The 12,177-nt window shown below is 41.7% G+C and overlaps 1 protein-coding gene and 1 pseudogene across 2 annotated transcripts in view; one reads left to right on the top strand and one right to left on the bottom strand.

Moving 5' to 3' along the window:
- The window catches only part of Pir (pirin), a 98,276-nt gene extending 89,766 nt beyond the window's left edge, over positions 1-8,510 (bottom strand). The window contains exons 1-2 of one of the 2 annotated variants that reach the window (XM_021153257.1): positions 8,264-8,510; positions 6,184-6,312 (exon numbers count right to left, since the gene is read on the bottom strand). In XM_021153257.1, the coding sequence (XP_021008916.1) occupies positions 6,184-6,279 (96 nt within the window). In that variant the 5' untranslated portion in view covers positions 6,280-6,312; positions 8,264-8,510. The remainder of the gene's footprint in view (positions 1-6,183; positions 6,313-8,263) is intronic. The other variant, XM_029473315.1, reaches the window with a different exon arrangement.
- On the top strand, positions 1,718-1,912 carry LOC110287039 (annotated as a pseudogene).
- Positions 8,511-12,177: the final 3,667 nt, after the last annotated feature.

Genomic DNA, 12,177 nt, shown 5'->3' with positions numbered 1-12,177 from the left:
AGATGGTTGTGAGCCACCATGTGGTTGCTGGGAATTGAACTCAGGACCTCTGGAAGAGCAGTCAGTGCTCTTAACCACTGAGCCATCTCTCCAGCCCCGGATTTTGAATTTTCTTGCTGTCACCTATCTATCAACTAAGCTAACTATGTGTCTTTTTCTTCTTTGTCTTTTAATATGGATGAAGATGATATGTCTCAATTGCTTCTTTGTGACAAGGAGATTCATATGGGCAAATAAACTGATCTCAAATAATCTGTGAAGACAAAACATAGTATCTCTCTTCAGTAAACCCCGTTCACTGTCAATCACCCATAGAACATCAGTTATTCACTGCTTTTGCTCTGGAATGGAAATCTCAAAATATGGAGATGGTTTTGGGGTTTGGAGGACTGGGTAATACGTTCAAGTCTAGAAAGCTTTTGAGAGTTATCCAAGAAAAAAGCTACATTACAGTCACTGGAGTGTGAAATTTGGGGGGTTAAAAGGAATGAGGGAGAGGCACAGACAGCACTCCCCCTCCATCATCTTAAACACTAGCTGAACAATCCTGGACGAAACATTGGTAGTAACAAACACACATGATTTCTCAGAAAGAACTGAAGCACACACTGGAAGCTGAAGGAAAGGTGATCCTGGTTACAAGGCAAAAACTGTCAATTCCATGGAGAGCAGAACTGTCAAGTAATGAAATCAGCTAAAGACAAAGTGTTGGAGGTGTGACATGGTTCCCTTTGACCACGTGTGGCAAAATATAAGAAGAGAGAAGTAATATATACACAAAATGGTTGATCAAAAGAAAATTATATTTGAAAGGCTTGGAAAATATGCAGCCCACTTTTAAAGAATGGGGAGGCATGTTATTAAGATTGTGGCCAAATGGCTATTTGATAAAGAGTCATCTACAAAGAATTCGGAAACTATTGCCCAAAACAATAGAAGAAACTGGTACCATGCTTTGTCTTAGTTCACTCAAGGTGCTATCACAACCTATCATAAAGTGAGTACCTTCAAAGTAATTCAAATGTATTTCTTACAGTGCTAGAAACTCAGAAGTTCAAGACTAAGGCAGCAACAGCAGCAATACCTTCTAGCTGTGTCCTTACATGATGGCAGGGTCCAACTAACTCTCTGTGATCACCCTTATTAGGTCATTAATCCCAGATATGCGGATTTCATCCTCATGACATAACTACCTCTTAAAGACACTGCCTGCTAATACTATTAACTTGAAGGTTAGGATCTCAAACTCTGATTTGAGGAAGGACACATACATTTAAACCATGTCAGCATGATGTGTATTAATTGCACACTGGCTCCTTTCAGTCACTAATCTCTGCCATATGAGCACACCCACAAGAAGAAAGTCTGCATAAGAAAAGGCTACAGAACCCAGGTTGCTGATCAAGTGTCAGAGGGATGGACTTACTTCACTGGCCAGAAGCCAAGTGTTGTGAATAAGAGACACACCAATAAAGAAGAGGACACAGCTGTGTTACACTGCTACACTGAAGTGCTACTTGCAGGAGGGCTGAAAATTCATTCTTACTAATCTGCAAGCATTTACCATCGCTTGAGCAGCACGTTCAATAAACATATACCACCTGTCCACAAGGACAGATTTCTTTTTCTTTTTTTTTTTTGGATTCATCCAATTTATTTATTTATTTATTTTTAATTTATTATTTTTAATTAGGTATTTTCTTCATATACATTTCAAATGCTATCCCAAAAGTCCCCCAGAGCCAGTCACCAGCAGCTCTACTGGAGTCACCCACAGAAGTTCGGCCAGGGTTCCCACTCTTGCTGTGTCTGCTCTAACTGCCAGGGTCTGATCCACAAATAGGGGCTGAACATGTGCCGCCAGTGCTTCCGGCAGTACACGAAGGACATAGGCTTCATTAAGTTGGACTAAGCGACCTTGAATGGATTCGACTGACTACGATGTGGAACTGATCATGCTAGTGTTCATGCACAAAGAATAAAAATGTGAAGAACTTAAAAAAAAAAAAAAGAACAGATTTCTATAAGAATGCTGACTTTTCTAAAATGTTTTAACTACATCTCCAATTCAATCATATCTCTTTTCTTGTGTTTCTTTTCCTTTACCTACTTCCAAAACCTTTAGCTGCCAATTTTAACTGGCAGCTTCCAAGACTGTTCTTTCAACATCTTTAGAACTCCAAACAAAACCTGTGGCTACCAGCCCTCTGGCTTGTAGCAACCCCATAATAAAGCTCCAACAGCCCAGCAGGTTTGGGAAGTCGGGAAGTGCTGGAAGTGCCCGAAGCACAGGCCTTGGGAGATAAGACTGATAATGTGCATTTGAAATGACCCTCTATTGAATCCAGAATAACTCTAAGTATGTAGAGTACACCCCACAAACTCTGGGTGGTACTTTTGTTAGATTCTCTAGTCTCTTCCAGCTAGTCATTATGGTTGACTCTGGCTACCACAAGGCAATTCTAGGGTAAAACTTTTAGGGCCATTCCTTATCAAATGAGGCCTGAGAGTTGATATTTGTCCTTTACACATTTTTGTCCTCATCTTCCCTTCAGTGTCAGAGGACAAGTGGTGGTTGCTATTGCCTTAGCAAACAGCTATTTCATAATATGGAATCCTTTGAATGTTCCAATATTATAAGAGGACTATAATTATATAGGTATGTATTATAAATATATTTATTTATAGTTATATATAATTAATTTTATCATCCTCTCTTCTTGTGTCATCTCCCTCCACATCTTTACAGTAATTTGTGAGCTGGCATACAAAATGATGATTTTCACTGTGCTATTTTCATATATCACTATACTGTGTATTTATCCATGCCTCCCTTCTCCTCTTGCTGATTACCTCCTACTGGTGAGGTAGTTCGCCCTTTCTACTTTTGTGTCACATAGATCCCATTACCCTCTCTTGTTTTCTTGTATTTCCAAGAAACAAACTGAAATTCTGATGAGCAAGATGACATGTGGGTTTCTGTTGAAAATACTTTGAGGCAGGATATGGACCAGGACATTCATTGTGCTAATCCCTCTAGCTTTCTTTGTTTCAAAGTATTCTCTTAAATAATTAAACAACCCAAAGACAACCACATTCTTCTGAACAGTATCTGGTGGAACTGGGCAACATAAAAACAAGTGCAGATAAGAGATGGTTTCTCTCCTCCTGGGAGCACAAAGGAACCACCTCCCAAAGGCATGCTGCTCAGTCGTTCAAACTGTGACTGCCTAGCCTGGTCCATGGATAACTGTATTGAAAGATATGAGCCATCCCCAACCTATCTTTTCTTTATTATAAACCATAGAAGGGCTAATTATAAGTTCCTCTTTAACTTCAACATTTGTAATGATAGGAAGAGAAGAAGAAGAAAAAAAAAACTTGTGGCAGCTACTAAAAGGGAACACTTTTGCAGCGTCAATGCAAAAATAGCTTTGTTGTCCAAAGGTTGTATTTCTTCAGAATGTAAGCCTTGGTCAATAGACTCTGAAGAGTAACCTTCTCAATGTAGACCAATGCCTTCATTCTCCGCTCATGGAGTGGGAGGGGGTCTATCTTTTTGTAGAATGTGAAATTATGTTAACATCAATAGTCAAACACTTGACCCGAGGACAAGAGTAATGGCCGGCTTATCCAGGCAAAGCTTTTTCAAATGTTTATGATGGTTGTGAAGAATCTGTAATGACAGAAAGTTCTTGTATCACCATGTTAAGTGAAACTTTTCAGTACACAAAACTGCCTTCTAAATAATCCCCAATGATGTAGAACATTGGTTCTCAACATGTGGGTCACAACCCCCTCTAGCAAACTATCTCTAGCAATGTTTACATCGATTCATAAGAGGAGCAAAAATTAGTTATGAAGTAAGTAGCAACAAAAACAATTTTATCATTAGAGCCGCCACAACATGAGGAACTGGATTGAAGGGTCGCAGCATTAGGAAGGCTGAGGACCACTGGTGTAGATAGAACATAATTGATAGATGGACTGATTTGTCCCAGCTACCCTCAATATGCATGTTTTGTTCTTTTTTTTTTCATTTTGGAAATGATTTAGTCCTCTAGTATTTTTATATTAAATAAAAAGGTTTTTTGGTGATGCATTTAGTAGCATCCAAACAGGTGTCTGTGAGGTCGTAGAGCTCTTTCTAGTTTTTCTGTTCATAATGACATCTAATAGAGCATAGCTCCACTTCCATCTGGCCCTATGCATTTAGCCATTAAGATAAACTTATTTGTGTCTTTCCTTTGAAAAATAGTGCATTTTAAATTTCAGGAGCTATCTGTGAGAAAGTTAATGTTGTAAAGAGAAAGTACCAGGCAGAAGAAAGAAGACTGACGGGTCTAAAGGGGGGAGAAGTGTTTGCTGCCTACCTCAACGGCCAATCAATGCCAGGCACAGAGAGACAAATACTGCACACCCTCACTCGGGTGTGGAATCTAAACAAACAGAAACACAATGGTGACTTCCAGAGTCTGCAATGGGATGACGGAAAAATATTGGTCAGACAGGAAGAATAAGTTCAAGAAATCAATAGCACTTGATAACTATAAAGTGATGATGTATTATATAGTTGAAATGTGCTAAGAATAGCTTTTAAAAATAATTATGTGAAATAATATAAGCTAGTTTTGACCATTCCTTGCCGTATACAAATATAAAACAACAGCTGGGTGTGGTGGCACACGCCTTTAATCCCAGAATTTGGAAGCAGAGGTATCTGTGAGTTTGAGCCAGCCTGGTCTACAAGTGAGTACAGGACAGCCAGGGCTCTGTTAAACACTGAAACTCTGTCTCAAAAAAAAAAAAAACCACATACACACACACTTGCACACTCGCACACATGCATACAAACACACACATACACATTTTTTGTTAAATTTTTAAAATTTAAGACATCAAACCCATCAACAGTGTAGGATAGCACTCACTGAAGAAAGCAATGACTTTTCAAACCCTACAAACAAAGGTGAGCCCGAAAATCCCAGCTGTTCAGGAGGCTGAAGCAGGAGGATTTCATGTATAAGGCCAGCCTAGGCAACTTAATGAGACTCTGGTCTCAAAGATAGATAGATAGATAGATAGATAGATAGATAGATAGATAGATAGATAGATAGATAGATGAATAAATACATACATACATACATACATACATACATAAATGCAACTCCAAAAAAGAGGGCTGTGGCTGGAACTCAGTGATAGAGTGCTTGCCTAGCATGTACAAGGGCCTCCCTGTGTGCAATCCCCAGTACTACAGAATGAAGCAAAACAAACAAAACTTAATGTACAATACAAGTCCGTGAATGCTTTCAAATACACTTTTGAGTCAAAATGCAGACACAGTAACTTCTATGCAACGATAGAGATAAAGCTTAGCAATGAGGCAGTAGGAAATTTCTGGAGTAGAGTGTAAAAGCTACAAATCAGCCCTATTTCCCAAAATGCAACCTGTCCCTACAATGCATCTCTTCTCTTATTCGCAACAGTTAATGTAGCATGGCACTATGGCCTTTGGCTGGGACCACTATTCCATACCTTTCTGTGCAACTAAGATCCGTCCGTAAATTTCATGTATTCCCTAGTATTCCAATAAAGACCTTCTCTAATGTTGGAAAACATCTAGAGCTATAGTCTCTGAGTTCCCTATGCCCTCCCCCCACATACACACATGGAGGTGAATAGAGCTGGGTCTCAGTGCACAAATACAAATCCTTTATTCTGTGTGATTAGTCAGAGAGCTGACCCATGCACAGCCAATCAGGTTGCCTTTCTTAGGAATCTGAAGCTGAGATGCAGTTACCCATGCACTGAAGCATGAGCATGTAAGCAAGGATGGAGAGGATATACACTGGGCACATCTGAGGATATGCATGCTGTGGCTGACAGCCAGCATGCTTCTCAGCTCAAGCCAGTACATGGATATGCACAGAAGACCAGTCACATCTCCCAGAGCTGCATCTGCTACCCAGAACCTAATTATCCACATACTAGAAACCTCCTTTAGGCTGGTGTTGATCCACACGGAGCCCCAGTTGTGGAGTTCCATGTTTCTCCCACTGGAATAACACAGGGAAGCTTGAGACCAGCTTGGCCTTCTCTCTCCAAATCCCCATTCAAAATCCCACTAGTTGCTTTAGAAAGGAAAGCTCAAAGGGGGGTGCATTCATCCACCCTGCGTACCTCTGGTCTGCCAATGCTTCTGCGCACACGTGCTCCTACCCCCTCTGACTGCTCCCGGCTGAGCACTGAGAGAGTAACCTTTTTAGAGGATGCCATTTTGAAGTTTATAAAGAAAGTTCTGATGTTGAGCTGTAGAGGATGGAGAAAAAGAAGAAAGACAATAAACAACAAAAGAAATCACAATGGAGGAAACATCTACAGATTATAAACTAACGATATTAACATTAGACTTGCCCCAAATCTTTATAGTGGCAATTTACTGAATACTGACTATGAACAGGGCCTAGATTAAGTGATTTTTGGAAACACAGTGATGGTGAGCATGTATTAGTATTTACGAGGTACCTAGAACCCCATTATTAGCAGTTACCTCTTGGAATCCTGCAGTCATCTTGTCCAAAGGTTAGCAGTAGTAACTCTTTGGAAGAACTGCAGGAATATCTAAAGAACATTTTCTATGTTTCCCTTCAGTGGCAGGCATACTTGACCTCCTCACACCGTGCACACACCCTTCAGTGGCTACCCCACGACATGCGGTGGAAGATGGAAGTGGGAGCTCTTTTGGTGATACTGAAAGCAAATGGAAAACACTAGGGGTATGTGACTCTCACCAGAATATGATGATGCTGGCATGGAAGGAAATCTGCAAGGGCCACTGAATTCAAATACCCATCTATCTCTAAAGTCTGTGGCCACTTTTAAAAATTCGTCTCTTAATAATATTAAGCATGTTTACAATGAGTTTTTTTTTTTAATCATAGCAACCCTTCGTTCCCCTTCCAACTCCTTTCAGACCCCTGCTCCACATCTCACTCCCAACGTAATCTTGTATTTTCCATAGCCTACTGAGGCTAAGTGGTGCACATTCTTATACGAATGGGTGTTGGGTCATCTACTGAAGCATAGGCATCCTAATAGGGGTCAGTTCCTTAAAGAGAACTGACACTTCCTACTCCAGCAGCCTCCAACTGCCCAATTTCCTCAGTTAGGGGTGGTACTTCATGGAACCTTCTCCCATCTGTGTTGGTACTCTTACTGGATGACTTAATTTTATGTAGGTCTTGTGCAGATAACTTTTTAGGCAAGAAATCTTTGAACTTCTTAATAAAGTCCTCTAAAGCACAGACAAACCATTTATGAAGTACCCCAGGCAATGGAACCGATGGTTCAGGAGCAACACATATACTACATTTATTATTCAAAAGTGTTCCATTATTGATTGAAGTCTAAGTCCTAACCAAGGAAATATCACACAACAAATACAATCACCCCACACACACACACACACACACACACACACACACACACTTCTAACTTCAGGTGTTTGCAGACAAGTAATTCCAAACCCCAGATCTGATCACCATATGAACTCTAACCAATCCTTCAAAGATTCCTTAAACTAAGAGATGCACTTTAATAACATGCAGATTCTGGAACTGGACACCTTAGATTTACATCTCAGTTTTGTCACATTCCAGGCTTCTTTCATTTGGGATGCTGTGTGTCTCAGCTTGTCCATCTATACAATGGGATTAAGAAGTATCTGCCTCAAAGGATGTAAATAGGGCTATAAGAAAGTGAGCTGCTGTTCTTTATAGGGACTCAACATAGAAGCATCCTCCAGTTTGTGAAGGCAGATCCTAAAACGGATCCTCTCTAGCAGACAAACAACATGCATCTATTGGGCCATGAAATGTGGGACACAGAAATGAACTTCTGGGTCCATCCCCGTAATCATCCACACATAAGTAAGTAGTTTTGCCTCCACCTAATTTTTCTGGCTTCTTCCAGACTCCCACATTTAGGCCCTATACACAGGAACAAGGATGAAGCAGTTAGCTAATTGCAGTGTGTTGCCAGGAGAAAAACCAAGCTATCTTTTCAAATTATGATGGCTATTTAAGCATTTCCCTCCCTCAGCTCCCCTCCGAGCCCCAGTAGTGAGCTGGGAAAGACAGCATCATGAAAACTGGTCCGGGCATTCCTCCCACCCCCAACACACACACACACACACACACACACACACACACACACACACACACACCACTCTCGCTGGGGCTGAGATCCCCAGGCCACTCACTGGGCAGTAGCGCAGGCCCAGGAGGGAGGCCACAGCCGGAGGTGCCTAGACTCCACAGCGGCAGGGACACAGCAAAGGGAAGACAGGTTTGCCGGGCGCCTGCTGTCAGTCAGCGTGACTCAGCGCTTTGTTGCGGGCCTCCAGAAGGCGGTAGTCTCTAGGTCTCAGGGGCCTTGGACCGGGTGACACACCCTTTATTTACCCTGGGTTTGGATTCTCTGACTCCGCCCCATGGCTCTCTGGATCTGCCTTTTGAAAGTCGGTCCAAAGAGTGATGCGCACCCCGGCCTCTTGGGGGCGCGCTGCCCGCCTCCCAGGAATGTGTGGGACACTCAAGTGCTCTGCAGCTCCTTAGAATCTCTTGGAAAACCTGTCCTCGCTCAAGTCATCTTGTCACCCAACGCTTCGTATGAGCAAGAATGTTTTCTAACCACTTGTCCCATTTGGGGGAGTGACTCAGCCTCTCTGTGCATTACCCCCAGTGAAATGAGCGCGGTGAAGCTGACAGGACCAAGATTGTAAGGTTGTAATGAGAATGAAATGAGCATGTCTCCGCATAGGTACTACACAGTTGTCTCTCATAAATAAATATGCTTCTTGCTGTTTGCCAATGAGAATGGGGCAGAGGCAGAGCAGGCGTAAGAACCAAAGAATCTTTGTTCCTGCTGAAAGAGAAAGCACACTCTAATAGGGAATCATATAAGGGCTTGAGTTTTGTTGGGCTTCAGGAGCAGGCCTTGGAGAGTTAGCCTCAGGAGGTGAGGGTTTGTCCACAGCCAGGAAGCAATCTAGTTTTCCTAGGACTTTTAATCAGAAGACAGGCTATCATACGTAATGTTCTTTAGATACCCGGAAGTTTATTGTCTTTTCTTGGAAAAAGAGTGAAAGTGATGCCTCTTTAAAAAAAAAAAAAAAAAAGGAGCCTGGGAAACTGATAAACAGTAAATGTCTTTTTACTTTCCAGCTATGTGGGTCTTCCGTGGAGACTGCTCCCGTTTGCTTTTGTAGCCAGAAACAGCCAGAGACAACGCCTTCTGAGTGTGGTGGCTGCGTTTTAATAAAAATTTGATTTTGGATAATGAAATTAGAATTCATAAGATTATGTTCTGAATTTGTACAATTTTCAGCTGTCATGAAAGTCTTCTTTTGACTTTATACTTCAGCTGGTTTTGGGGGGCAGTCCCCATATCCCCGACTGGTCTTAGCTCCCTCGAGAGCCTAGGATAACCTTGAACTTCTGACTTTCCTTCCCACAGTTCCCAAGTGTTAGGGTTACAGTGTAGCTTTCACCAGCGTGCCCAGTTGTATATGGTGCTGGAGACTGAACCCAGGGCTTTTGTGTATTCTAGGCAAGCAATCTACCAACTGAGCTAGATCCCCAGCCTCTTCAACCTCAAAATGTGAAAAGGCATTCTTACCTTTCAGACTACATGAAAATAGATATGGGGTGTGTATCCACTTGGGTTGCATGCATAGTTTGCAGATTCCTGCTGTAGAAGAATGGGGAAGTGGAAGAACAAAGACTTTTCCCTGGTGCTCAATTGGGCAGAACACACTAAAAATGGGAACAGTAGAGAGGAAAATAGCATGGCCTTTGTACAAGGATGACATGCAAATTCATAAAGTTGTACTCTCCCCTCCCTGCCTCAATTCATGGCCACACATGGGTGTATATAGTCTTTTCTTGAAATGGCTATCTGTCTTCCTTAATGCTGATACCCAAATCTATATTAAAACGTATTCACAATAAATTCTGTTTTTTAACTCTTTTCCCTGAGCTTTTTATATCAGTGGGGTTCAAACTGACTCTGCCTACCTTCAGCGATTCAAGATTCAAGACCAACTGAGATTATGCATGCAAACTTCAAACTGCCATGAACTAATAAGGTATTGTTACTTCCTTCCCATCTGTAATTATTTCTGAAATAGTTTCCACATAAAACAGAAGTATGAACACCCTGACTGGCACATTACAGACCATATAAATAAACTGTCTTGTATTTCCTCAACCAGTCCAACATTCAGCCAGGTGCGGGGCTTGGGCTGAAAGCTTTGCCCTCACACTCTTTCAACACAAAAGCCTGTGGATTCAGAGAGTTCAGCGCATCCAAACCTTCCCATTTTGAAGGCCTCTATCCATCTTCCCCAATCACCACCCACTCCTCCTGCCTTCAGACTCAGCACTGGCCAAACCATTTTTCAAGTGGCAGGCAAATAGAAAGCAAATGCCTGGAGCCCTCAGTAGCTTCTCACTGGCTTGGGAGAAAGTTCTTTGATGTCTTTGAACTGTTCTCAGCCCCAGCCACTTGTGTGGTGGTGCGGAGGGATGAACACACATACACACCTCTCTCTTGTTAATTTCCTGTGCCTGTCTAAAACTTACTTTACTTCACTTTCACTTCACGTTTTGGCTCTTGCTTTCTATGGCATGCTCTCTGGACAAGCTGTGCTAATTGTTTCCTCAAGTCTAGGAGGACATTTGACCTGAAAATCACCTATATATTGTTTTCTAAGGCCATTGTTTATCGACTTTTGGAAGATCCCGTTTTCCTACAATGGGCTGAACAGTAGCTTCTACCTCACAAGTTCATTTTGAACTATGACTCTGACACTCCACTAAAATATGCTGATTACTCCTTTTGCTCTTGGGTCTATGCAGAGCTTGTGGCTGCCATGACCAAGTCATTGTGCCATTTCTGAGGGATCTCTGAAATGACCTGGCAGGCGCCACACGCTGCTACGTGGAAACCAGCTGCTCTTTAACACAAACCACCTTGAAAATGGATCTTTCAGCCCCAGCTGTACCAGTCAAAGCCACATGGATACAACCTGAACACCCAACACTGTTCCTTCCAAATTCCTGATCCACAAAATTCTAAGTAAAATCCAGTGTCTTTAAGCTTTTAGTTTATTTTTAAAAATAGGAAACGGAATAACAGTTTTCACGTCATAGGAGAAAAGAGGTAGATTTTCAAAATGTTCCAGGCTAGTGACTAACTTTGCAGAAAGTACCTATGTCCATTTAATTAATTGCCAAGACAACCAACCAGCCATTAATCGAAACATACCATTATTACACTGGGATCTAGATGATAATGGTTACATCCTCCAAAGTGCAGATGTGCCGGTGAAAAGGCTCCTCTGTTACAAATAGCATTAATGATAAAAGAACTTCAGAAAAATGGCAATGTTCTTAGTGATATTTCAGCGAACACCTTTTTGGATATTTCTCTGGAATTCTAAATGTGCTCCACCTCTGCATTCAGAGAAGGCGATGACAGGTCTTGAAGTATAAGACAAGAGCAAGGGCATGTGTAGTTATGGTGGAGCAGAGGAATTCTCTTGTAGGCCTTTCAGAAGAGAGGAAAGGGAGAGACAGAGACACAGAGAATACTTCTGAAAAGCTAAAAGTCTAAAATGGAAATACAGTGGTGGGAGAAGGAAGACTTTTTACAAATGGAGTACAGGTCATAAACTGCTCCACCGTGAAAGAGTCCATCTTAGGAGGGAGAAATGTACCCTGTACATTTGAACTCAGAGCCTTTTCCATTATTTGCAATGAGATGAGGATGTAGGCAGCTGGCTGGATATGTGACCATCAATCACCTTTGGAATCCTGAGTATCACAAAAGAAACCTTTATGCTGACATGGAAAAGAACAAAGTCTTTCTTAAATGACTCCAAATTCCACTACTATAATCTTTAAAGATCCCCATATTGTCAACACATATTTGTCCATAGCCACCCCACTCCTGTGTATGTGTGTATGTGTGTGTGTGTGTGTGTGTGTGTGTGTGTGTGTGTGTGTAGCTAGGCTCTAGCAAGCCTTACCCTTGTCCTATTCTCCTCTGTCTTGCTAAAAGAAAAAAAAGTTAGACTATATTCGTAAAGCTAACCACCAAGGTCTATTTCCT

The sequence above is a fragment of the Mus caroli genome, chromosome X (genome assembly GCF_900094665.2).
Source record: "Mus caroli chromosome X, CAROLI_EIJ_v1.1, whole genome shotgun sequence".
NCBI classification, from domain to species: domain Eukaryota; kingdom Metazoa; phylum Chordata; class Mammalia; order Rodentia; family Muridae; genus Mus; species Mus caroli.
Note: the sequence above shows the minus strand (reverse complement) of the source record. Positions and strands in the feature narration are given on the sequence as shown.